Source organism: Bos javanicus, chromosome X, assembly GCF_032452875.1.
Source record: "Bos javanicus breed banteng chromosome X, ARS-OSU_banteng_1.0, whole genome shotgun sequence".
Taxonomy (NCBI): domain Eukaryota; kingdom Metazoa; phylum Chordata; class Mammalia; order Artiodactyla; family Bovidae; genus Bos; species Bos javanicus.
Window position 1 is genome coordinate 88,803,822 of NC_083897.1, and position 27,443 is coordinate 88,831,264.

The 27,443-nt window shown below is 43.9% G+C and overlaps 2 protein-coding genes across 3 annotated transcripts; one reads left to right on the forward strand and one right to left on the reverse strand.

Annotated features, from left to right (window-relative positions):
• Positions 1-268: 268 nt before the first annotated feature.
• LOC133243275 (protein SSX1-like) lies at positions 269-10,533 on the forward strand. 2 transcript variants are annotated; one of them, XM_061409962.1, is made up of 8 exons: positions 270-390; positions 3,706-3,827; positions 4,277-4,391; positions 4,744-4,839; positions 6,309-6,358; positions 8,613-8,751; positions 9,610-9,897; positions 10,357-10,533. In XM_061409962.1, the coding sequence occupies exons 2-7, from the start codon at positions 3,762-3,764 to the stop codon at positions 9,891-9,893; spliced, it is 750 nt and encodes a 249-aa protein (XP_061265946.1). In that variant the 5' UTR covers positions 270-390; positions 3,706-3,761; the 3' UTR covers positions 9,894-9,897; positions 10,357-10,533. The 2 variants fall into 2 exon arrangements, with proteins under 2 accessions (XP_061265947.1, XP_061265946.1); XM_061409963.1 differs by lacking the exon at positions 4,744-4,839 and having other exon boundaries at positions 269-390.
• Positions 10,534-19,647: 9,114 nt separating this feature from the next.
• Positions 19,648-20,933, reverse strand: LOC133243273 (zinc finger protein 630-like). Its single transcript, XM_061409961.1, has one exon. It carries the CDS (start codon positions 20,741-20,743, stop codon positions 19,745-19,747), a length of 999 nt encoding a protein of 332 aa, XP_061265945.1. The 5' UTR covers positions 20,744-20,933; the 3' UTR covers positions 19,648-19,744.
• Positions 20,934-27,443: the final 6,510 nt, after the last annotated feature.

Sequence of the window (27,443 nt, forward strand, 5' to 3'; positions counted from 1 at the left end):
ATTTATTAAAACCAAACAAACACACAGCAGAGGGTAGAAAAGAGGTAAGCTGAATGGAAAGGTAACATCTGAGCATGTGTGCTAATGGACCTACGTAACTGGGAGTGGCCAGTTTTGGCGGGAGGCAATCCTGCTTCAAGCAGGAAACTTCAAGTTTCCACCCACTTTGAAAAGGCACTCCTGTCCCCGGAGAGTGAACCGTTAGGTGACCCCATTCCTGCCTCTCTTGCCCCGCCTACTCTCCTGATCTCCGATTGGCCAGATCAAGTTGGCTAACTGTTCTGATTTGTTGATTGTCCTTGGTCGGTTGAACTGTGGGATTTCGTCGCGACATCTCGTGGGATTTCGTCCTGACGTCGAGCGGCACTTCGGCACCGCTTCACGTCTGAGGTAAGCTCTCTCAGGGTCTCTCTAGACAGGTTAAGGGGAGCAAGCAAAAAAACTGGGACCTACTGTTGTTGATAATTCAAGCAACCGAATATTTTCTGGACCTCCTAACATCCTCAAACGGAGAAGGGAATGGCACCCCACTCCAGTACTCTTGCCTGGAAAATCCCATGGACGGAGGAGCCTGGTAGGCTGCGGACCATGGGGTCGCGAAGAGTCGGACACGACTGGGCGACTTCACTTTAACTTTTCACTTTCATGCCTTGGAGAAGGAAATGGCAACCCACTTCAGTGTTCTTGCCTGGAGAATCCCAGGGACGGGGGAGCCTCGTGGGCTACCGTCTCTGGGGTCGCACAGAGTCAGACACGACTGAAGCGACTTAGGAGCAAGCAGCAGCAGCAGCTGGTATAAAGAATCAATGTTCTTGGCCTCAGACTCTCCCTGCCCTGAGAGAAACTCCCAAAGCTCTCCCCTCCTGAGAGAAACTCCCAATGCCATATTCTCAGCCTGAGTGATGGGTGATCCTATAGTGTCAGAGGTGCTAGCTCTCTTCACTTTAATAATTTTCAAAAAGGTAGTAAAAATCAAGATATATTGATTTACAATACATTAATTTCACACATACAACAAATTGATTCCATGTATTTATAGATTAAGTGAGTGAAGTCGCTCAGTCGTGTCCGACTCTTTGCGACCCCATGGACTGTAGCCCACCAGGCTTTTCTGTCCATGGGATTCTCTGTCCATGGGATTCTCCAGGCAAGAATCCTGGAGTGGGTTGCCATTTCCTTCTCCAGGGGTTCTTCCCGACCCAGGGATCGAACCCGGGTCTCCTGTATTGCAGGCAGACACTTTAACCTCTGAGCCACCAGGGAAGCCCATTTATAGATTATACTTCCTTTAATGTTATTACAAAATAATGACTATGTTTTTTGTATTGTACAATATGTCCTTATTGCTTATTTATTTTATACATAGCAGTTTGTATCTCTTAATCTCCTATCCCTATCTTTCCCCTCCTGTCTTCTCTCCTCACTGATAAGCACTAATTTGTTCTGTTTATCTGTGAATCTGTTTTTGTTGTTGTTGTTGTTATGCTCATTTCTTTGTTGTTTTCTTTAAGATCCTGTGAATAAGTGATAACATATGGTATGTGTCTTCTTCTGTCTGATTTATTTCACTAACATAATACACACCAAGTCCATTCATGTTGCAAATGACAAGATTTTATTCTTTTTATGACTGAGTAGTATTCCCTTGTGTGTGTCACTCATACACATGCACATATATATATACCACAGCTTCATCCATGATCTGTTTATAGATACTTAAGTTGCTTTCTATGTCTTGGCTAGTATAAATAATGGTGCCATGCATATTAGGCTGTGTGTATCTTTTCAAATTAATGCTTTTGTTTTGTTTCAGATATATACCCAGGAATGGAATTTCTGGGTCGATTGTTGTTCTATTTTTACTTTTTTGATGTACCTTCACACTGTTTTCCACAGTGACTATACCAATTTACATTCCCACCAACAATATACAAAAGTACCCTTTTTTCCACATCCTCCCCAATGTTTATGGTTTGTGGTCTTTTTGATGATAGCCATTCTGGGAGGTGTGAGGTGATATCTCATAGTGTTGGGTTTTTTTTAATATTTATTTATTTGGCTGCACTGGGTCTTAGTTGTGGTACATGGGATCTTCAATCTTCATTGCTACATGCAGAATCTTTCGTTAAGGCATGCAAAATCTTTTTAGTTGCCCCATGTGTACTCTTAGTTGTGGCATGTGAACTCTTAATTGAGGCACGTGAACTCTTAGTTGCAGCATGTGGGATCTAGTTCCCTGACCAGGAACTGAACCCAGGCCCCCTGCATTGGGCGCATGGAGTCTTAGCTGCTGGACCACCAGGGAAGTCCCTCTCATTGTGGTTTTGATTTGCATTTCTATGATGATTAGCAATATTGGGCATCTTTTCATTGACTTGGCTGTTTGCATGTCTTCTTCAGAAAAATGCCTTTTCAGTTATTCTGCCCATTTCTAAATGGGGTTGTTTGGTTTTTTAATATTTTTATAAGCTATTTATATAATTTAGAAATTAACCCTTTATCACTCATATCATTTGCAAATATTTCTCTCTTTCAGTAGGTTGTCTTTTTGTTTTGTCAGTGGTTTCCTTTGCTGTGAAAAAGCTTTTAAGTTTAATGAGGTACCATGTTTTGGTTTTGTTTAGTTTGCTGTAAGAGACAGGTCCAAAACATATTGCTACAATATATGTCAAAGAGTGTTCTGTCTATTTTCTTCTAGGAGTTTTATGGTCTTATATTTAGGTCTGTAATCCATTTTGAGTTTATTTTTTATATGGTGTAAGAAAATGTTCTAATTTCATTATTTACATGCAGCTGTCCAATATTCCTAGCACCACTTATTGAAGGGAATTGTCTTTTCTCCCTCGTATATTTTTGTCTCCTTTGTCACAGATTAATTGACCATATGTGCATGGGTTTGTTTCTGGACTTTATAATCTGTTCCATCTATCTGTGTGTCTGGTTTTGTGCCAGTACTATATTGTTTTGACTACTGTAGCTTTGTAGTATAGTCTGAAGACACCTTCAGCTACTAGTTTGTGAGTGTGATACCCCCAGCTCTGTTCTTGTTTCTCAAGATTATTTTGGCTATTTGGGGTCTTTTGGGTTTCCACACAAAATTTAAAATTATTTGTTCTAGTTCTGTGAAAAATGCCATCTCTAGGTAATCTCTTATGATCCTTTATATTTATGTGGTGTTGGTTGTAACTTCTCCTTCATTTCTGATTTTATTGATTTGGGCCTAGTAATACACTTTAAATCCACTCATATTAGTGATCTTCATTTCTTTTCAACCGAGCAAAATCCCACATCCCTCTGCCTGAAAACTGAAACCTTTCAATCAGAGACACCGTATGACCTCTGGGACTTACCTCCCCTCCCCTCCTTTGCCTCAAAACAGCCCCCTCAATAATACTATGCATTCACTTCACTACTTCCCCAACAAGTGTCTGATATCTTTCCTTCAAAATAAGCCAAACCAGGCAAACTACTAACAACAATAACCAACCTCCCTCAAAGACTCAATGCTACTTTGATCATGACAGAAAACATGTCATCCCTAATCACTACTTCTCTCAGAGACCTCCAGCTTCCTGTTCTCATCTGATTTCCCCACCCTCATGTCCTTGCTCAAGGACAGATAAGCCAAGGATGGAGAAAAGTAGAACCTTAATTACAGGTGACTAACTGAATGTGGACTTCCTTCAACACTTTATCCCCCGACAGAACCTTTGGCCTTGTGACTGGAGAGACCCAGGCTGTGTTCCTTCTAGATAAGCGCCATGAACAGAGGCAGCTTCTGGGAAAACCCCAGGGAAGACAGGAAGAAATTAGAGAAGAAATCCAAGGTGAGTTGATCTGGAGAGGGCAGAGGAGTGGCCCAGGGGACATTGTATGGTGACTAGATTTCTGGGCATTGGGGGTTGGGGGAGGGTCAGAAGCACTGGGGACAAGGAGCAGCATGTCAAGGGGAGATCCAGAGCTTCTGGCCCTCATTCTGTCCTTGCCTGGTATCCTTGGGTAAAAGATCTGTGATCTTGCACTGGATTGGATGGTTCTCAGTCTATTCTGGAAGGTGAGAGAAGAGCATGCCACCAGCATTAAGCACCTACTACATGCCAGACGAGAGCCTAGGCGATGTTACCCATTTTCTCTGTTAGCCATGACTAGAGAGGGTTTATTAGCTCTACTTTATAGGTCTAACATGGAGGCCCTGCAGCCAAGGAAGAGTTCCTGGCTGAAAGTCAGACATGTTTAGCTGAATCATTGCTGGGATTTATTTTTCTTTCTTTTTTAGACTTTCAAGACTATTTCCCAATACTTCTCTAAGAAAGAGTGGGCACGTCTGGGATACTCGGAGAAAATCACCTATGTGAATATGAAGAGAAACTATGAAACCATGACTAGACTAGGTAATAGGAAGTTCTGGGTTCAGACAAGGCTGGGAATAAATGACGATTCCTCTTTACAAGCCATGGTTTATTCTTCTTAGGCTATGCCAAGTGTCCCACATTTGTCCTTTTCTGTGCGAAGAAATCCCAGGGCAGTTTTCAACCCTTCTGCTCTTTTAAATCCTGTGCAGGGCTGTGGGCTGAGAGTGGCCACAGAGGTGCTCAGACCTGGATTCTATGCATTTCTCTCTCACTGGCCGTGGTTCAGATTCCCCCTGCCCAGCTGATGAGCTTTACTGTTGGTGCTGTGTCCCAGCATTTCCCCCTCCTCTCAGGTTGTTTGTTAAGAAACAAATATTGTGCATCATTCTAGGTCTCCAGTGTACCCCACCGGCTTTCATGTGTCCTAAAAATGGAGCCACAAAATCCAAGCGCTGTGATTCTAAAACTAAGAACCCCAGGGAAAAGGGTAAGTGACAGGAAATGAGTCTCCTGAAGCCCATTTATGCGGGGTTCCAGATGGGGAAAGATTCTCAGGACTTTGTTCCCTCAAAAGCATCATGGTTAAGTGAAAAAAAATGGAATGCAGAGGGTTAAGCACAGTCAGAGGCCATTCATATATAATCCTAAAACATGCAAAACGAGAATATATATATTTTTATGGATAGAAAGTATTTGGTAAATGTATAAAAACGTGAATGAGAATAAAACCCATCAAACTCTGGAGTGAAGAAGTGGAAAAGGAAGGAGGGTAGGGATCAGTGAGGGCCACACAGATGGCTTCAGCTGTGACTTGTCCATAGTGTTTTGTTATGTTTTGAATAAAGAGCTCAGAGCGATCTGAAGTAGTTGTGAGATAATGTTGAAATCCTACTAGACCCAATGGTAGATGCACGTTTCAAATATTATTGTCCATCATTTTATGCATGTTTGAAACATTTCTTTTTTAAAGGAGTTAGTTCTTGCTAAGCACCATTAATGAATCACAGGATGATTAAGAAAAATTTGAAGTGTAAATCCACCCAAAACTTCCAAAATAATAGTGCATAGGTATTGGGTAACTATCTTAAGAAAGTGATTAACATATTATGTAATGACATATGGCTGTTTGCTTGCGTTTTATCAAAACCAAATAGTTGTCTCACTCCTAATCGAACCTGGTTCTGTGTGTTGAGTTTGGAAGAGAGTTTAAGAGAGTAATCTTCCACACATTGACCTTTCCTACTGGTCAATGAGCAGAGGCAATGTAAGGTTTTAAAAAAGTGACAGAGTCTAGAAATCTGAGCAGTGTATGTACTCACTTAAAAAGGGGATGGGATGTGTTCATTTGCTCTTTTGCTCTGACAGCATAGTTGTGAGGAGACAGGGTGAGAATGTTCAAAATGTCTCCAGTAACCCTTTGACTCTCTAGTTTAACAGGCCGGATTCCACAAGCTCCCAAAATTACTGTAAGAGGGCTAAAAACCCAGTGCTTGAGTAGCTACAAGGTTTTTGATATTAAAGAGGTATCTTTATACTGGAAACATTCCATAACCACTGGACTAAATCATCCATGGTTCATTTCACACTTAACAGCTTCATTAAGGTGTAATTGACATACTGTGAAATTCACCATTTTAAGTATAGAGTGATTTTTGGCTAAAGACCAATCAATTTACTTCTTTGGGGAAAAACATAAGAAATACATAATAGGATAGGATAAGGCAGTGATGGGGTTTAGTTTACACTTTATAAACCATAGAAGAAAAATTCTGAATAGATGCTGCAAATAAATAGCAAAATCATTGTTATTCAGAGGCTGGTCTCAGAGTAACTCTTTGATAATGAGTGGACTCGTCACCCTCTGCTGCAGAAATCCCTGATACTACAGGAGTCTCTGCAGTTTGAGAATATTTACCAACAACAAAAACAAATTTCTGACTTGTCACCTCCTTTTAGATGAACCTCCTCAAGGGACTTCCAACATGCAAGGGGGAAAATGCCAGAAGGTGAGTGCCTCGCAAATCCAAAGGACCAGAGACTGTTTATCTCTCCGTAGATGTGAATATTGGGATAAAAGTGGGAAAATAGCCTGGCCCTCACTGCCTCCCTTTGCTGATCTCTTTATCACAGTTCCTGATGTAGTTCAGTTCAGTCGCTCAGTCGTGTCTGACTCTTTGCGACCCCATGAATCGCAGCACGCCAGGCCTCCCTGTTCACCACCATCTCCCGGAGTTCACTCAAACTTATGTCCATCGAGTCGGTTATGCCATCCAGCCATCTCATCCTCTGTCGTCCCCTTTTCCTCCTGCCCCCAATCCCTCCCAGCATCAGAGTCTTTTCCAATGAGTCAACTCTTCGCATGAGGTGGCCAAAGAACTGGAGTTTCAGCTTTAACATCATTTGTTCCAAAGAACACCCCAGGGCTGATCTTTAGAATGGACTGGTTGGATCTCCTTGCAGTCCAAGGGACTCTCAAGAGTCTTCTCCAACACCACAGTTCAAAAGCATCAATTCCTCGGCGCTCAGCTTTCTTCACAGTCCAACTCTCGCATCCATACATGACCACTGGAAAAACCATAGCCTTGACTAGATGGACCTTTGTTGGCAAAGTAATGTCTCTGCTTTTCAATATGCTACCTAGGTTGGTCATAACTTTTCGTCCAAGGAGTAAGCGTCTTTAAATTTCATGGCTGCAGTCCTGATGTAGTACCAAGAGCTAAATAATAATTAACAACAATTGTAATAGTTGTTACTTCTTTTGATTTCATAGTGATGACAGATACTATTTTAGGCAATTCACATGGATTAGTGTATTTAGCCCTTAAAACCTCTATGATGTTACTGCCATTTTATCCCCAAATAATAATGAAGTTATTATTAGTATTATTAAATACTACTACTCATAATAATGCAGATACTGTCGTACAGTGATGTTAAATAATCTGCTTGAGACCACAATGGCTGTTCTCTTCTCCAGAGGATCTTACTGACCCAGGGATCAGACCTGGATCTCTTGCATTGCAGGAAGATTCTTTACATCTGAGCCACCAGGGAAGCCCAACAGTGGCAGTGGTAGTAGTCTAATCCAAAGCCCCAAGCCATTTCCAAACCTATAAGCTTTTCCACACGTTTCTGAAGCTCAGGCGTTTCCCCTAAACTTTGCAGATGCTGCTGACACTTCTGTTTAGACACCCACTCTCACAACAGGGCCCCTTTTGTGTTGCTTGGGAATCACTTGAACTGTCAGCCTCTCTCTTCTGTGAGCTCCTTAGGGACCTTGTCTGCCCCTGAGGCATCTCTGAAGTCCCAGTTCCAGCCCAGGAAGACCCTTAGAGGTTTATTGAATGAGTTCTTCTGCAATTGCAGGTTAAACTATAGTTTAGAGGGTAAAGGGATCTGGTGGTTGGGTTACCAGTAGCAGTGTGGACACGGTTGAAGAGAGAATTCAAAGAGGGATCATAAAAGTGTTTGTTTTTATTGTTATCACATTTAAACAGCATTTATAGCCTTAGAAAGTTCTTTCACTTAGCTTGTTTTACAGTTATTGTTCACTGATGCATAAATAAGGGAGCTGATTATATAGTTATCGTTCACAGTTTTATAAACAAGAGCTGAATGAAGGTTGGCTTTAAGATCGTTGGTCAGCGACACACCCTGACACAAGTAGAATTGGTACAGGAACCACCTCACCTAATTCCACATGAAATGTTCTTGCCGAGGTAGGACAGGATGCAACATCTGGCACCACCTTCTTGGCTGTCTGCGTGAATTTATGTGAACCATTCTCTCTTCTCCTTTCCCTATATTCATCTCTCCCACACCATTTGCCAGCAGCGTTTTGTCCCCTCTGCACATTGTTCCATTTGCTCTCCCCGCAGCTGTCAACCATCTTATCTTCAATCCCTTAGATTTTATAGAAGCCCCTCCTCATTTTCACAGACCTCATGGATCGTTAGAACGCTCTACTTTCCCAAATCTTCCGTGTACCACACTCCTGCTCACTTGGAGATTTCTCTTGGTGAGGGTGTCAGTCTGGAAAAAGCATGAAAACAAGCGTTCTAATCCTGGAAACGCCCTTCATTTAGACCATTCCATTTCCTTCTAACTTCCTAGATTCTTCGTAATTTAGGTACAGGTAATATAATGATCCCTCAGACTTGTTGAGGACGTTAATTAAGGTACTGCACAAGAAAACACTTTGTAAGCTCTAAAGCACTTGAGAAATGGATACTGATTGTATGTGACTTTCACGTTAAAAAGGTGATGCCCAAGAAGCCTGTAAAGGGAAAAAAACGTTCGAAGATAGTACCAGGAACATCAGGCCCAGAGCAGGCTCAGAGACAGCTGCGCTCCCAGGCAAAAGCAAGTATCTCTGCTCAGCAGAGTAAGAAAACAGCAGGTAAGAGAAACCACTTTTCTTACTTGTTTGGGAACAACTCCTCTGTCTTCCCTGGCCATGTTCAAGTGAATGGGTTAGCCATGGGAGATGGATCCTGGACAGGCCTAGGGCCAGGCTGGGCTGAGAGCTTGCTCAGCTCCAGCTGAAACATTTGAGCTGACTTCCAGGGTCCTCATTGCTGGGGCCTGGGTTTGATCCCCGATCAAGGAACTAAGATCCCACAAACCACTTGGCATGGCCAAATTTGTTTTAAAAACGTGTAACTTACAGAATCACAGATCTGAGTTGTCATCCATATGAAAGCCATGTAACTGGGGGCAAGCCTTTCAAATTCTCTGAGCTCCAGATTCCTAGTCCATAAAATGGAAATAAAGAATCCAAGTTCACAGGCTGTTCAAAGGTGTTCAATTCAAGGGACTTCCCTGGCAGTCCAGTGGTTAAGACTGCACCTACTCTGCAGGGAGCATGGGTTCAATCCCTGGTGGGGGAACTCAGGTCATTCCATCTGTGATAACTTGGGAACACATCTTACTCAGAGTTTTATCCCCACCCTCAGCTCAATGCCTGACACACGATATGCCTTTAATATCTGCTGAGTGAAAGACGGTCGGAATAAATGTGGTAAGTAATCTGAATTACTTACTGGTGAAAGGAGCCAGAAGCTAAAACTCTAACTGCTGTTTGGTGTGTATTGGTGTGGGTCTAACCTCTCAGCCTCTTTGAGCCAGAAAGTGTGCAAAACAGACTGTGTAGAAGTCCTGTGGACACCTGGGGAGGGAGGAGGCATCTCCTTATCTCACAAAACAGGACCCGACACTCCCTAACCCACCCAACACCCATGTACCAACTCTTCTCCAGGATCCAAGAAAAAGAAGGTTTCTGCCATCAGACTGCGAGAAAGAAAACCGGTTGCCTACGAAGAGATCAGTGATCCTGAGGAAGAATCCAATGGAAACACGGTTGATGTGTGGGCCAACAGACGGCAAAAAAGAGAACCAGTTGCCCAAGAAGAGATCAGCGATCACGAGGAAGAATCCAATAGAAACACAGTTAATGTTTGGGCCAACAGACTGCGAAAAAGAAAACCAGTGGCCTATGAAGAGATCAGTGATCCCGAGGAAGAGGAAGATGAAGATGACTAAATCTGTAAGTAAGCTTTCTCTCCATCCCCACATCCCCACAAAAGGCACTGTTCTCTTATGTTAGTTGTATCCTGTCTTGTCACTTGTTCCTTTCTCCCAGTCCCTTGGGGGTGCAGCTCTGAGGCTAAATGAGAAGGATTCCCATGCTTTTTCTACTTCCTGCTCTGTATATCCAGAGATCTTCCCTCCCCAGGATGCTGTGGGCTCCCAAACCCCAGGTCAGCTTCTAGCATGTAGGCGACACATTCCTCTAGCCGAAAACCTCACTGGACAGTTGACAGAGTCGCTGCAGCCTGAACACAAGGTTGGTCTTCAGGAGCAGTGAGAGGTGCACATAGACCACAAGGCAGGATGGAATGGGAGTGCACAGGGGCCATGCAGGTCAAAATGAGGAGCTGAATAGTAATTTATCAGTCAGTGGGGGCTCATTGTCACTTATTTTCCTTCTCTTTCCTTGCCTCAGCCTCACGGATGTGACAAGTGCCCAAGATAAGAAGCAGAACTTGGTGGCTGTTCATGAACATGGCACGGCTATGAATTCCTAGCACATGAAATAAACAGTTCACAACAGTTAAACATGATTTTCCTTACTATGTGCCAAGCATTATTAGTTATTAAAGTTGTGTTAATGAGCAAGACATATACCTGCCGTGTGTTTCTGTCTGTGTATCCATGCTTCTAGGGCTTCCCAGGTGGTGCTAGTGGTAAAGAACCTGCCTGCCAATGCAGGAGGCAAGAGACGCAGGTTTGATCCCTGGGTCAGGGCAATCCCCTGGAGGAGGGCATTGGCAACCCACTCCAGTATTCTTGCCTAGAAAATCTGATGGACAGAGGAGTCTGGAAGGCTACATACAGTTCATGGGATCGCACAAAGTTGGACACGACTGAAGTGACTTAGCATGCACACACATCCATGCCGCTGCCTTAAAAATAAACAAATATTGTCAGATATTCTTTGTACAGAACAGCACTAACCTCCCCTCTCCAGATGTAACTACTGAGGGCAGTTCTGTGTGTTTTATTGCAAACGGTTTTCTCTATATTTACACACATCCACAGGGTACCAATATGAGCATCTCTCACCTGCTTTTCCTCTTTAGCAGCATGTCCTGAACAAGTCTGTCTCACTCTGTTTCCTGTTCCACACATGCTCCAAACCTCCATTATTCATTCACTCAGCATCGGTCACTGACAATAGACATTTACAAGATTTTCCCAGTTGTTTGCTCTTCCCACTCTTGTGCACACAGCCCTGTGCACCTGTATCAGTGTTTCTTTAGCACATGTTCCTAGAAATGGAATTGTTGTATCAAAGTGTTCATTCATCCAACACCTAATGGGTCTGTACTGCATACTGAGCGCCATTCTAGGTCCTGGAGAGACATCAGGGACAAGATAAACAACAGTCCCTGCCCACGTGGAGGTGCCAGTCTAGTGGGGGCTGTTGCTAGTTTTTATTCTGATGGATGCTGTACCTGCCCTGTACCGGAGTGGGATTCTGCAGGTGGTTGGACACCTTGGCTGTTGCTCTCTCTAAGATCTTCGGGGTCATGGGGCTGGGACAGTCCATTTGAAAGTGTGTGGGGGGAGACAGAGATGAAACTGTCAATTGGGGAACATGGAAGAATAGGGAAGAAGAGGTCCAGTGTAGGGCCCGTCGTGAACAGGAAAGGAAGAGATCACTTAGTCATGATACAAGGGACCAAAGATGGAAAACTCCACTGGACAGAGGCAGGAAATTGCCCATGTCAGGTCCAAGGGCTTGGGAGCCAGGATGGGGGTCAAGTATTAATAATGGGACAGCCCTCTCCCAGATGGACCATCACAACCCACAGAGCTGGAACAGTCAGTTCTGGGGAAGGGAAGAGAAGAGTCTATTTTAGAGCAAATCATTGTGTGTGTTGGGGGACATTAAAGCTACCAACAGAAATCCAAGGTGACTTGCATGGGACATCAAACACCAGCCCCAGATGGCTGCAGTGTTGCACCATTTTGACCATCCACTGCCCATTGCCTTGGCCTCCTGGCTCTCATCCAGCCTTGGAAGGTCTCCACTCTCCTGCTGAAGCTGCCATCTCCCCTACCCTTGCCTTCATCCCACCTCTGGACTCGTCCCCCTCAACCCAACAGATTTGGATCAGAGATGGGAGAAACCATAAACCAGCAGAGGATGAGCTCCTGGACTCTGACTGGTCCCTGTAACTCCAGGTTGGAGCCATGGTTGCTGGGCCAGAATTGCTGGGCCAGTGTTTCTCCTACAAACACTCTATGACAGCTTCAGGGTCACAGGATTGCTGTCCACACAGCAGCCCTGGGGCTAGGCCTGGGTCTGGTCTCCTAAAGACCTTGGGGGTGGGGGACGCTGCATAAAAGGAGCTTGTCCTAGGAGTCTGAGGATCTCTAGACCTAAGAGGTGGCATAGACCATGACAGACAGGTGGGAAAGGAAGCATGGCTGGGGTATGGACAGATGTGGACACCCACATAAACCCTCTCTGACCAGCATGTTCTGAGAGACACTCTTCCTCACAGGGATGACCCTCCCAGCAGTGGCTGCATGGCAAGGGCCTCCCAGTTTATCTGAGTCCCCACCTACTCCTCCAGGAATAACAATGTCTTGTCGTTCAAGGTCATACCTTTGTGTGAGACAAGTCCCAGGCCCAGGAGTCTGCATCCCAGGCCAGGAACAATGTCTGCAAGAAGGAAAGAGGTGTGGTCCCTTGGGGTCTCCCCTCTCAGCCCACCTTCCATAATAACCATAGGAAGTACAATTAACATTCATCTTATGCTTGCAAAGTGCCTGGGGTGATACTAAGCATCTTGTATGGATTTCCCCACTTATCTCCACAATCAACCTCTGTGCACAGACAGACACTATCATATAGCTAGAGAGAGGTAATGAGAGACAGAGACACCAACAGACCTGCAGCTTCATGCCAGAGTTCCTCCAGCTGGCACATGCAGGGAGAGCTGAGCGTGGAGCTCACTGTGACTTCAGAGACACTAAGGCAGATAGGTACAAATTTCGGGGGTGGAGAGACTTGAATGACCTCTGAATTCTGCCTCAAATCTAGGGAAGAGGATGTGGACCAGGAACCCTAGAGACAGAGTATGCCCAGAGGGACAGGCAGATCTGGTGCTAGGCGGGGCAGGGAAGGACAGAGATACACAGGGTGGGTGGAAGTGGGTCTGGCAGGGAGGCAAGGGAGACCCAGGGCCAAGTGAGGGTTATCACAGCCTTGAGGGGTCAGGTGGTTAGGGGCAGAGGTCCCCTAGAACTGTCAGCACACCCTTCCTGATGCTGCAGGGAGACGTGGGTGCTGCCCAGGTCAGTGAGGTCACTCTACCTGTGCCTCAGGCCAACTTGCTAGCTTTTATTTTGACAAATGCTGTATCCCAGCCCCCAGTCCTGGAGCAGGATTCTGCAGGTGGTTGGATACCTTGGCCTTTGCTGTAAGAAGAAATAAATTCTATTTTACCCCAGTTTCATTCTTCATTACTCAAATTTAATAATCTGCTAACGAACATTGTGTACCTTATTGTCCATGCAGATACAGAAGAGGACGTCCAAAAGAGATACAGAAAGATTTTATTTTCCTTTCTCCTGAAGAAGATTGGATGAACCAGCTGAATTTCCCAGCAGAGGAGACGGGTGCAGGGAAGGGTGGCTTGAAAGCACTCTGGGGTCATGACGAGCATTTTCCCTTAGGTTCCCTGGGTAGATACAGCTCCTTCCCTCCCTCCTTTTCCTCCTTCTCTTCCTCCTCCCCCTCCTCCTCCATTTGACAAATCAAATTTTTGAGATGCAGGGAGACTATGGCTTTGCCTGATGCCAGAAGTCAGCCTCTATGTGGCCCCAGGTGCGCCCCGAATCAAGCCTGGAGTCCAAGGTGGATGCATGTGCTCTCCTGATGAGCGTCCAAAATGACTTTCTTTCTTTCTTTTTTTACTTCCTGGCTTTCTTGTTTCTCTTCCAGCAATTTTTAAGATTCGTTATAAAGCAAAATTCTGGGAATTCCGTGGCAGTCCAGAGGTTAGGACTCTGTGCTTTCACTGCCAAGGTCCTGAGTTCAATCCCTGGTCAGGGAACTAAGATCCCACAAGTCACAGAGTGGGAAAAAACAATGAATCCTATTCCTAGTAAAGAATTGGGAAAACGCAAGGACGTGTGAAAGAGCAGTACATCCATCACAAGAAAACACTTCTGAGCTTTATTCACCAAGACCCACAGTAAAGAACACATTGTACAAGTGACTCTAAAGCAAATGCTTCACAGAACAATACTGACCCTTATATATGTGATATTCACCAATATTGTCTATTCTGTTTGTGATGTGCTATGTTATTTCATTCTAATTCATTTAAAATGCACAATTCTTTTCAGAATCCTTAAAATATTCTATTGGCCATGAATCACAACCTGAAGTTTGGAAAGTCCTTCTCCAGGGTCCCAGTGTGTGTCAAACAGGTGACTTGCTGCTTTGAGTCCTGCAGGGAAGGTTCAAGGAAACCTCATGATGCCCCTCTGAGCCAGGGTCCCCTGGAAGGTGTAACCTAGAGGCTTCCTGCTCCCAGGCTTGGCCCAGGCTTGACCTGGGTAGGGGTGGGCCATCCCAGATGTCTGGGGAAAACACTCTTATGTCTCTTTTTCACTCTCACACTACTACCACACTCACAGCGCTTCTGGGATGTGTGGGTTTTTTCCTCACACCAAAGAAATTCTCGGCGTCATCAGCTGGGTGTCCTACAATTCCATTCAATCTTGACACTAACAGGAGTTTGTGCAGACAAGTTAAGAGCTCAGTCCCACAAGACTGTCCCTTCCACCTCAGATGCCAGTTCATAGTCCCAGGTTGTCACCTGTACTTCTGACCAACCAGCTATAAATCAGAGGTTCCTATGACCCCCTTCTCAAATTCAGTCATTTGCTATAATAGGTCACAGAACTCAGGGAAGCACTTACCTACATTGACTGGTTTATTATATAATAAAAGGACGTGATAAAGGACACAGATGAACAGCCAGATGTGGAGAAACCGGGGGTAAGTTCTGGAAGGATTCAGGGCGCAACAGCTTGTGTCTCTGTGACATGGGGGTGCCCACTCTCTCAGCATGGATGTGTTTACCCACACGGAAGCTCCTGGAACTCCACGCTAATGGGATTTTATGGAAGCTTCCTCACGTAGGCATGATCAAATATTAACTCCTTTTCCAGCCCTCTCCCTTCTCTGGAGGATGGGGGTTGGGGCTGAAAATTCCAAGCCTGTAATCATAGCTTGGTCTTTCTGGTGACAAGGACCCTACACAGAGTTGCCTCATTAGAACAAAAGATGCTGTTAGTGCTCTTACCACGTAGGAAATTACACTGGTTTTGGAGCTCTGTTCCAGGAACCCAGGGCAGAGGCCAATATACATTTTTTTCTATTTCACAACAGGTGGAGGGAGATGCCAGCTCAGGCTCTCTCCTTTTGGTGGACAGAGATGCCAGCTCAGGGTAGATTGGGTTATAAACAAATGACAGACAATCAGAGTTTATTTCTCACGGATGCTGCACGCCCACTGCAGGTAGACTGGGGCTCTTCTGCACATTATCAACACACTCATGCCAGATCTCAAGGACACAGAGTAGCCCCATGGGTGGCCCAGCAGAGAGAAAAGGGAGTGACTAAGCATGAACCAGCTCATCAAATGGCCAATGGCCAACTCTGACCCTCAAAGGGGTGAAAGTGTGCAGTCCTATGGAAGCATAGGATATTTGTGAACATTCTAAAGTCAACTACAAGGAGGGTATGACATCACAAAAGAGAGTATGGTGTGGGAGAACTGCCTAATCCAGTGGTTCTCAATGGGAGAGGGCAAGTGTGGATCTTGTCCCCTTAGGGGACACTCAACAGTGTCTGGAAACATTTTTGGCTGTCATGACTTGATAGGGGGATAGGCTACTGGCATCTAGTGGACAGAGATCAAGGATGCTGCTAAACAACTTTCAATGCAGAGAACAGTGCCCCCCAAGAAAAATAATCCAACCCCCCTCAAATGTCAATGGTGCCAAGGTTGAAACCCTTAGCTAAAGGAATGTTGTTTAAATGGAGAGATTTCAGGCATTAGACAGAGGCAATCTCTCAGCGAGGGTAGGCAAATAGTACAATTCTTCTCACTCAATTTATCATCAGGCTCCTATTAAGCCTTGACTGTGTACAAAGCTCTATGAGAAAGGCTGACAAGGTGAGAGACGGGTTCCTCTCATCCTCTTAAGGGAGAAAGTTGATGATGAATGAGTCTTCTTGTTCCCCCTGCTCTGAGGGCCACCTCAGCTTAATGTCAAGGGTATTCGTGTGTGGTTCTGCTTCTCTGCTTTCTTTTCTGTCCCAGGATCAATCTGCTAATCCCTGTGCCAGCACCATCCCGTGTCATGGACAATAGCTCCACAATAGGATTGACTGTTCAGAAGGCAAGTGCTTCCTCTTTGTACTTCTTTAGGTCCTTTGAACTCCTGGGTACATTTTAGAATCTACTGGTCAAGTTCCATGATTGGAAAAAAAAAAAGGGGGTCCCTGTTGGGATTCTGACTGGAATTTCAGTTAATTCATAGATCAATTTGGGGGTTAATGACATCTTTATGTAGTTGAGCCTTCCTATCTCCATTTTTAAGGTCTTTCTTAAGTCTTCCATAAAGTTTTATAATTTATTGTATCCACATTCTGTCCATTTTTGTTAGCTTTATTTTCTATTATAGTCTCTCTCAAAAGAGCCTACATGATTGGTAGGGGGCCTGAGACTCAGGGGAGTGGCCAGACCCTGCTATCCAGTTCACATCTGAAGGAACTGCTAAAGGGGACAGATTTACCCTTCCATTAGAGACAGAGGGCTTGGGGTACACTGCTAGGGGCAGACACCTTTTGCCTTGAAAATCAGCCAACCAACTACACTGTAAAAGAAATTATATGGGAACCATGGTAAACGTATTTCTACTTTTGATGAAACACTAGACTTTAGAAATCAGGAAGGTATTGGATGGGGGACAAAGGCAGAAAGGAGACTGGGAGACAATGAGAAAACTATACTGTCTTCATAATATTGCTGTGGATTGAGTCCAGTTCACTTTATTCTCTTGGTTTAGTAAATGGATTTATTCTCCTTTAGGGAGACACATGTTCTTGTAGGGACAGTTTTTCAACGCTTGGCATAGGATAATGTTGCTTTGAACAATGTTTTATGTGTTTTACAGTTTTATCTGCATGTGGTATTCACAAAATGCATGGATTGAGGTATCACCCATTCAGACTCTCCATAAGTGTGTAAGACACCTGAGGATCCTGTTTGCTTTGGGGTGATTGGCCATGGAGCACACAGACTGGAAGTGATCCCCTCTCTACAGATGTGTTTCTGTCTTTCACTATTACTGTGGAGGCTGAAGGTGCCTCAGGCTCTAATTTGCTTCCTTCTCAGAATTCCCCACACCTAACCTCAGGCCCTTCCCAGGCGGCAAGTAGGGAGTTCACCATTATTAGAAGTCAGTAGAGTGCTGTCTACCCATGTAAGGGTGTTGATGATGCAACTAGCCCTGTAGTTCTGGGGGCAGTTCTTGCTCTTTCTATGTATTTACCCTCCACCTGGGGTTTCTCTGGATACACTCTTACTTTCTTAGTTGCTTCCACCTGCTCCTCTGGGCTTCTGGTTCTCTTCACCCTTGTAAACCTTATGTGCACTGCTTTCTTTTTTAGAAATCCTTCACAATTCCTGGTTCCTGGATGGCACCCTTTCTTCTTTTCCAGGAATTAATGAAACCTTTCCATCACTTCAGTGGTGCAGTGGGGAGGTAGACAAGTTTGTTCAAACAGCCATCTTCAGACAGTCTTTAAGGGTGTTTTTTAAAGTTCCTAGAGAAAAAGTTGTTTTCATTTTATTATATTGTGTTCAGAGAATGTCCCTTGGATTCTACATTTTGCCAGGGCTGATGGCAGTGGTGGTAGAATGTATCAAGATTGCATCTGTGGCCTGTTGTGAGTATTATGGGCTTCCCAAGTGGCACTCGTGGTAAAGAACCTGCCTGCCAATGCAGGAGACATAAGAGACTCGGGTTCGATCCCTGAGTCGGGAAGATCCCCTGGAGGAGGGCATGGCAACCCACTCCAGTATTCTTGCCTGGAGAATCCCATGGACAGAGGAGCCTGGTGGGCTACACTCCATGGGGTCACAAAGAGTCGGACACGACTGAAGCGACTTAGCACGCATGGATGCCTGGGTATTATAAGAAAGTTGGGCAGATTTTTCACTTTCTTCAATAAGCAATTCTTAGAGTTTCACCTGATCGGCAAAAGTGATTGATACCAGTCAATCTGTGAGGTGTTGGAGTGGAGTGTACAGTTCAGTTCAGTCGCTCAGTCATGTCCGACTCTTTGTGACCCCATGGACTGCAGCACACCAGGCCTCCCTGCCCATCACCAACTCCCAGAACTTGCTCAAACTCATATCCATCGAGTCAGTGATGCCATCCAACCATCTCATCCTCTGGCGTCCTCTTCTCTTCCTGCCTTTAATCTTTCCCAGCATCAGGGTCTTTTCCAAGGAGTCAGTTCTTTGAATCAGGTGGCCAAAGTACTGGAGTTTCAGATTCAGTGTCAGTCCTTCCAATGAACATTTAGGACTGATTTCCTTTAGGTTTGATCTTCTTGCAGTCCAAGGGACTCTCAAGAGTCTTCTCCAACACCGCAATTCAAAAGCATCAATTCTTCAGCGCTCAGCTTTGTTGATACTCCAACTCTCACATCCATACGTGACTACTGAAAAAACCATAGCCTTGACTACATGGACCTTTGTTGGCAAAGTAATGTCTCTGCTTTCTAATATGTTGTCTAGGTTGGTTATAGCTTTCCTTCCAAGGAGTAAGCGTCTTTTAATTTCATGGCTGCAGTCACCATCTGCAGTGATTTTGGAGCCCCCCAAAAGATAAAGTCAGCTACTGTTTCCACTGTTTCCCCATCTATTTGCCATGAAGTGATGGGACCAGATGCCATGATCTTAGTTTTCTGAATGTTGAGCTTTAAGCCAACATTTTCACTCTTCTCTTTCACTTTCATCAAAAGGCTCTTTAGTTCTTCTTCACTTTCTGCCATAAAGGTGATGTCATCTGCATATCTGAGGTTATTGATATTTCTCCCAGCAATCTTGAGTCCAGCTTGTGCTTCATCCAGCCCAGCGCTTCTCATGATGTACTCTGCATATAAGTTAAATAAGCAGGGTGACAATACACAGCCTTGACGTACTCCTTCTCCTATTTGGGACCAGCCTGTTGTTCCATGTCCAGTTCTAACTGTTGCTTCCTGACCTGCATACAGATTTCTCAAGAGGAAGGTCAGGCGGTCTGGTATTCCTATCTGTTAAAAGTTTTCCACAGTTTATTGTGATCCACACAGTCAAAGGCTTTGGCGTAGTAAAAAAAGCAGAAGTAGATGTTTTTCTGGCATTCTCTTGCTTTTTCAATGATCCAGCGGATGTTGGCAATTTGATCTCTGGTTCCTCTGCCTTTTCTAAAACCAGCTTGAACATCTGGAAGTTCACGGTTCGCGTATTGCTGAAGCCTGGCTTGGAGAATTTTGAGCATTACTTTTATATTACCACATTACCATCACCTTATGCATGTACAGAATGTGGAAAAGCCTTCTCTCAGAAGTCACCTCTTATCATACACCAGAGTGTGAGATGAGTGCAATTGTGCAGTAGGTGGAGTATTCCTTGGCGTTGCCTTTCTTTGGGATTGGAATGAAAACTGACTTTTCCGGTCCCGTGGCCACTGCTGAGTTTTCCAAATTTGCTGGCATATTGAGTGCAGCACTTTCATAGCATCATCTTTTAGGATTTGAAATAGCTCAACTGGAATTCCATCACCTCCACTAGCTTACCACACTCACTGAATCCAAAGGGCTTCTCTCTGGTATGAACTCTCTGATGTATAATGAGATGTGTCTTCTGGGAGAAGGCCTTTTGACACTCCAAACATTCATAAGGTTTCTCTCCAATGTGGACTCTCTGATGAACAATGAAGAGAGACTTCTGGGGGAAGGCCCTCCCACACTCAGAACATTCATAGGATTTCTCCCCAGTGTGAATCCTCTGATGCACAGTGAGGTGTGATTTCTCAATGAAGGCTCTTCCACAATCTCCACATACATACAGTTTCTCCCTAGTATGAACTCTTTGATGTATAACAAGCTGTGACTTCTTAATAAAGCCCTTCCCCCACACACTACAAACATTTTGTTTCTCCCCAACTTGAACTTTCTTATACTGAATATGGGCTTGCTTATGATTTATAACTTTTTCGCATTGACTGTGTGCATGGGATTTCATTCCAATGTGAATTTTCTCAGGCACTGAACAAAATGAACTATAGCTAAGTGGTTTCCCACATCCAAATCTCTCAATGGGGTTCTTTCTTATATAGCTCCTATTACAAGTCAGTGAGTCTAAATTAGATTTCGAGCTCTTTTCACATGAATCAAAGTGATGGAGTGTTTTACTTGAAGGATCAAGGTCTATGCATCCACTGAATATTTTTCCAAATACATTACATTTAGGGCCTCTCTTCTTGGTCATTGTTTCATGGCTGAAGACGGTGATCTGCCTCAAAACGCTGCCTTGGTTTCCTCGATATCTATCTAGCTGACCATCAATATACCAGACTTTAAAGACAGAGCAATGAATTATCCTTTGGGGCTCTTTCCAGTATCTCCATTTGAAATGAAAGTTCCCCAGAAATGATCTGCTGACAAGAATCAGAGCTTTTCTCTCTACCTGAAAGAAGAGAAAGGTAAAATAGACACCAAAAAGAAAACAGGAATGAACAGACATTCTAAGAAGGAGGCTGATGGATATTAAAAAGGAGGACTAACAAATTTTAAGGAAGAGAGGAAGCCACTCATGTCAGGGAAGAAGAAAATGTTCTATAAGCCATTTCCCCAATTCTCACTTACCTGAATAGGTCCACCTTGACAACTCACTCTCTATAGTCCACGGGTCCTTTCCATGTTCCAACTTGGAGATTATGTCTAGTTTTAAATATGAACACCCTGTTAAGGAAAAATTACAATCACCTTGGTCTTGGCAGCTCAGAAACTCATGAGGAGAAAAAAGGGAACTCCCAGCAAAGATAGATCTTTAACTCTCAAAAATCAATTCCAAATATAGCAAAAATATAAACATAAAAAACTGAAATGATAAAACATCCTGTTTGTAAAAAATCATAAAGGTCATGGTCTTGACATTTCTGAAAGATGAAGAGGATTTCACTCATTGTTATACAGAGAATTTTCCCTTACCCACAGAGACCAGGTGGCTATAGATCTCCAGCATTACATCCCTGTGTAGGGTCTTTTGAGCAGGGGCCAGCTGCTGCCACTCCTCCTGGGTGAAGTCCACAGCCACATCCTCAAATGTCACTGGTTCCTGTAACAGCATATTCCTGTACAATCTGCTCATTCTGATCATTTTTACCACAGCAATACCTGTAGGATGCCTACTTTGTACTTTGTGTAGCATAGTTAATGAGAAAAAGAATGTGAAACCCTGCCATTAGCAAGAATAGTTAGCAGGACAGAGTAGAGAGCCTAAGCTGCCGCCGCCACTGCTGCTAAGTCACTTCAGTCATGTCCAACTCTGTGCGACCCCATAGATGGCAGCCCACCAGGCTCCTCTGTCCCTGGGATTCTCCAGGCAAGAACACTGGAGTGGGTTGCCATTTCCTTCTCCAATGCATGCATGCATGCTAAGTCGCTTCAGTCATGTCCAACTCTGTGGACCCTATGGACAGCAGCCCATCAGGCTCCTCTGTCCACAGGATTCTCTAGGTAAGAATACTGGAGTGGGTTGCCATTTCCTTCTCCAAGACAGCCTAAAAATAGATGCAAATAAAAGTGGAAAATTTAATACATAATAAAGGTAGCACTTCAAATAAGTATAGAAAAGATAAATTACTCAAAACTGGGCAGTTATCAGAAAGAAATGTAAAGTTGAATTCTCTATTTAATTCTGTACCCATAAAAAAAAAAAATTAGATCTAACAAAAGTTTAAACAAAGAAAAAGGGAAGCCATAAAATAAAGACAGGAGAGATGGATTTGCTTTAAATATATATATATATATATATATATATATAATAATTTTAAAGTGGAGAAGACTCTTCTAACAAAGCATGCTACAAAACACAGGTGCCACAAAGGAAAACTGATAAATTTGACTACTTTCTATACTGCATGGCGAAATATATCATAGCTCAAAGAACAAGCAATGAACTGGAGAGAAGATATGGGCACAGCACACAGGATGGACAAAAGTTAATGTCCTCAGCAGAGTGAGAGAGCTCCTACAAAGCAAGAATAAAAAGACCAACAACTTAACTTAAAAAAATAGTCAAAGGACAGGACTACCAATTCACAAAAAAGAGGATGCAAATTGATCCTAAGCATGTAAAATGATGCTTGGCTTTATTTGCATGAAGAGAAATGCAAATTAAAAGAAGACATCACATTTCCTTTATATTTTATTGAAGATTGAAGTTTGATAAGTCACTGAGTTGGTGAAAATGTCAAGCACACTCAAATTGTGGGTATACGCTAGTACAATATATTTTAAGGGCAATTAATTTGGCAATAGTCATCATAATTCTACATGTACATATCCTCTGACTAGCAATTCCATTTCTAGAAATTATTTTATATAAATACTCATAGACATGAGCAAAATAGCACATGTGAAGATATTGCACTATAGTACTGTTTATAGTAGCAAAAGCATGTAAACAGCCTCATGGGGGGTTGGATGAATCAATTATGCTTCAATCCCCACGAGGAAATACCATATGGAGTCATAAAAAGCAGTAAGGAAACTACATAGATTCACATGCAACAATCTCTAAAATATATTGTTAAGTGAAAAACGCATTCATCCACTCAACAAGCAGTTATTGAGCACCTGCTGAATACCAGGCAATGTCTAAGGACAGGGGATACAATAGGAAAGAAACCTGGTTAAAATACCTTCCCTCGAGGAGCTTGCATTCTAGTGAGAACCGACAAAAAGGTTGAGAGATAAATCCCCACCTAGCCAGAAAAAAGTTTTAATGTGTACTTCAAAATTCATATTCAGATCAGATCAGTCACTCAGTCGTGTCCGACTCTCTGCGACCCCATGAATGGCAGCACGCCAGGCCTCCCTGTCCATCACCAACTCCCGGAGGTCACTCAGACTCACGTCCATCGAGTCAGTGATGCCATCCAGCCATCTCATCCTCTGTCGTCCCCTTCTCCTCCTGCCCCCAATCCCTCCCAGCATCAGAGTCTTTTCCAATGAGTCAACTCTTCGCATGAGGTGGCCAAAGTACTGGAGTTTCAGCTTCAGCATCATTCCTTCCAAAGAAATCCCAGGGCTGATCTCCTTCAGAATGGACTGGTTGGATCTCCTTGCAGTCCAAGGGACTGTCAAGACTCTTCTCCAACACCACAGTTCAAAGGCATCAATTCTTCGGCGCTCAGCCTCCTTCACAGTCCAACTCTCACATCCATACATGACCACAGGAAAAACCATAGCCTTGACTAGACGGACCTTTGTTGGCAAAGTAATGTCTCTGCTTTTGAATACGCTATCTAGGTTGGTCATAACTTTTCTTCCAAGGAGTAAGCGTCTTTTAATTTCATGGCTGCAGTCACCATCTGCAGTGATTTTGGAGCCCAGAAAAATAAAGTCTGACACTGTTTCCACTGTTTCCCCATCTATTTCCCATGAAGTGGTGGGACCGGATGCCATGATCTTCGTTTTCTGAATGTTGAGCTTTAAGCCAACTTTTTCACTCTCCACTTTCACTTTCATCAAGAGGCTTTTGAGTTCCTCTTCACTTTCTGCCATAAGGGTGGTGTCATCTGCATATCTGAGGTTATTGATATTTCTCCCGGCAATCTTGATTCCAGCTTGTGTTTCTAGCTGTTAGAAAGCAATAAGCAAAAGACAAAGAAGGAAATGGAAGATTTACAGGGAAACACAAAATGGCGAATACAAACGTGAAAAGATGCTGATGCTCATTTAATCATTAAAGAAAAGCAGATGAAAAGAAGATATAACGTTCAACCTTAAAAACAACAAGCATGAAAAACACTGATGCTATCTGGTAGTGGATAAAATATTGGGAAGTGGCCCTCCTTGTAAACGATTTTTAACTACATGTAGAAGCTGATTATACAATATCAAAATAGAATTTAAGAAATACTCTTTACATTTTAAATATGCTTGCTCCCTAACCTAGCATACTTATGTCTAAGAATTTGACCTATACAAATATGCAAAGAAATTTTTATAAGGTTGTTCCCTTATTTATGACTTCACTGCTTTAGAGTTCTGTCTAGACCATGTACTAGCTGCGCCTCAGTCTATTCATCTGAAAAATGGGGATAATAATAGGACCTAGCACAAAGCATTTCTGGGTATATTAGATGAGTTAATTCCATTAGAATTTATTATAATGGTGCCTGGCACACAGTAGATGTGAATATTCTTATTATAATTCTCACTATTGTATATCAAAGAATTTTGAAATAAGGAGTTCACGATCTGAGCCAAAGTCAGCTCCTGGTCTTGTTTTTGCAGACTGTACAGAGCTTCTCCATCTTTAAAAAAAAAAATCAATCTGATTTTGGTATTGGCCATCTGGTGATGTCCATGTGTAGAGTCTTCTCTTGTGTTGTTGAAAGAGAGTGTTTGCTATGATCAGTGCATTCTCTTGGCAAAACTCTGTTAGCTTTTCCCCTGCTTCATTCTGTACTCCAAGGCCAAGTTTGCCTGTTACTCCAGGTATCTCTTGACTTCCTACTTTTGCATTCAAGTCCCCTATGATGAAAAGACATCTTTTTTTTTTTTTTTTGGGGGGGGGTGTTATTTCTAGAAGGTCTTGTTAGGTCTTCATAGAACCGTTCAACTTCAGCTTCATCAGCATCAGTGGTTGGAGCATAGACTTGGATTACTGTGATACTGAATAGTTTGCCTTGGAAACGAACAGAGATCATTCTGTCATTTTTGAGATTGCACCCAAGTACTGCATTTCAGACTCTTTTGTTGACTATGAGGGTTACTCCATTTCTTCTTCTCTGGTGGCTCAGACGGTAAAGCATCTGCCTACAATGCGGGAGCCTGGGTCAGGAAGATCTCCTGGAGAAGGAAATGGCAATCCACTCCAGTATTCTTGCCTGGAAAATCCCATGGATGGAGAAGGCTACAGTCCATGGGGTCGCAAAGAGTCGGACACGACTGAGCGACTTCACTTTCACTTTTTTCCATTTCTTCTAAGGAATTCTTGCCCATGGTAGTGGATATTACGGTCATCTGAACTAAATTCGCCCATTCCAGTCCATTTTAGTTCACTAATTCCTAAAATGTCGATGTTCACTCCTGCCATCTCCTGTTTGACCACTTCCAATTTATTTTGATCCATGGACCTAACATTCCAGGTTCCTATGCAATATTGTTCTTTCCAGCATCGAAATTTACTTCCATCACCAGTCACATCCACTACTGGGTATTGTTTTTGGTTTTGGCTCCGTCTCTTCATTCTTTCTGGAGTTATTTCTCCACTGGCCTCCAGTAGCATATTGGGCACCTACTGACCTGGGGAGTTCATCTTTCAGTGTCCTATCTTTTTGCCTTTTCATACTATTCATGGGGTTCTCAAGGCAAGAATACTGAAGTGGTTTGCCGGTCCCTTCTCCAGTGCACCACGTTTTGTCAGAACTCTCCACCATGACCTGTCCATCCTGGGTAGCCCTACAGGGCATGGCTCATTGCTTCATTGGGTTAAACAAGGCTGCAATTCATGTGACCAGTTTGGTTAGTTTTCTGTGATTGTGGTTTTCATTCTGTCTGCCCTCTGATGGATAAGGATGAGAGGCTTCTGGAAGCTTCCTGATGGGAGAGACTGACTGTGGAGGAGTCTGGGTCTTGTTCTGATGGGCAGGGCCATGCTCAGTAAATCTTAAATCCAGTTTTCTGTTGATGGGTGGAGCTGTGTTCCCTCCATGTTGTTTGGCTTGAGGCCAAACTATGGTAATGGTAACCTCCTTCAAAAGGACTTATGTACCCACTGTTTTATTCAGTTTCCCTGACCCCACAGCAGGCCACTGTTGATCCACACCTCCGCTGGAGACTCCTGGACACTCACAGGCAAGTCTGGCTCAGTCTCTTGTGGGGACACTGCTCCTGGTGTGCACAAGGTTTTCTTTGTGCCCTCCCAGAGTCTGTTTCCCCAGTCCTGTGGAAGTTCTGTAATCAAATCACACTGGCCTCTAGAGTCAAATTCCCTGGGGGTTCTAAGTCCCTTTGTCAGATCCCCAGGTTGGGAAATCTGTTCCAGGTCCTAGAACGTCCTTAACAGTGTGAGAATTTCTTTGGTATTCAAAGCCACATAAGGAAAAGAGAAACCAAAAATTAAGGAGATAGTTGCAAAACACATATCACAAGTAAAAGAGTGGTATCCGACTATATGAAACCAACTCCTACAAACCAATAAGGAAAAAGCAAGGGATGCAAAATAAAAATGAGCTAAAGATCTGACTAGGCACCTCACAAAATAGGATCTCCAAGTAATCAATGCATATATGAAAAGGTAGTCATCAGGGAAAATAAATCAAAACTTCAGTGACTGACTCTTCCACTGGAATGCTGAAACCACAAGGGCGGGGATTTTTGTTTATTAATGGATGTATTTACTATTGGTCTAAAAGAGCCACCTGGTCCCAAAGAATCGCAACATGACATCCCTACACATTCCCATTCCTGTCCCCATAGAACCTCACCACTCATCTTATAGACCTCCTATTGCTCACCTCACAGGCCCCCCATCACTTTCCCGAAACAGACCCTCCATCACTCATCCCAAGTCCCTTTCACTCACCCTATAGACCTCCTTTGCTCACCCCTTGAAATCCCAGCATTCACCCTGCTACTGCTGCTGCTGCTAAGTCGTTTCAGTCGTGTCCGACTCTGTGCGACCCCATAGATGGCAACCCACCAGGCTCCCCCGTCCCTGGGATTCTCCAGGCAAGAACACTGAAGTGAGTTGCCATTTCCTTCTCCAAGGCATGAAAGTGAAAGTGAAGTCGCTCAGTCGTGTCCGACTCTTAGGAACCCCATGGACTGCAGCCTACCAGGCTCCTCCATCCATGGGATTTTCCAGGCAAGAGTACTGGAGTGGGGTGCCATCGCCTTCTCCGATCATTCACCCTACAGACAGCAATTCTCACCTAACAAATCCCCCTAACTTATCCCCATTAAACTCCCTATCACATATCCCACGCATCGTTATGCCTGATCCTCCAGACTCCCCTATCACTGTTGTTCACATCATTCAGTCCAAAGGACCCCTCATTAGTCCTTCCACATGCCCCATCGCTGTCCACACAGATGCCCATCACTCAGCTGGGCCCCTCACTTTGGCTCTGCAATCAGGACCCAGAATCTTCCCAAGCCAGGCTTGGCTCCCCGTTTGCACAAAAGGGCACAACATCCCTTGAAAC

Excerpts from the sequence above, each read along its gene's own strand:
- LOC133243275 (XM_061409962.1), top strand. The coding sequence starts at position 3,762 with ATGAACAGAGGCAGCTTCTGGGAAAACCCCAGGGAAGACAGGAAGAAA. Across the intron at positions 4,392-4,743 it reads TGAAACCATGACTAGACTAG|GTCTCCAGTGTACCCCACCG; the intron begins GTAATAGGAAGT and ends GCATCATTCTAG. Across the intron at positions 4,840-6,308 it reads TAAGAACCCCAGGGAAAAGG|ATGAACCTCCTCAAGGGACT; the intron begins GTAAGTGACAGG and ends ACCTCCTTTTAG.
- LOC133243273 (XM_061409961.1), bottom strand. The coding sequence starts at position 20,743 with ATGTCTGTTCATTCCTGTTTTCTTTTTGGTGTCTATTTTACCTTTCTC.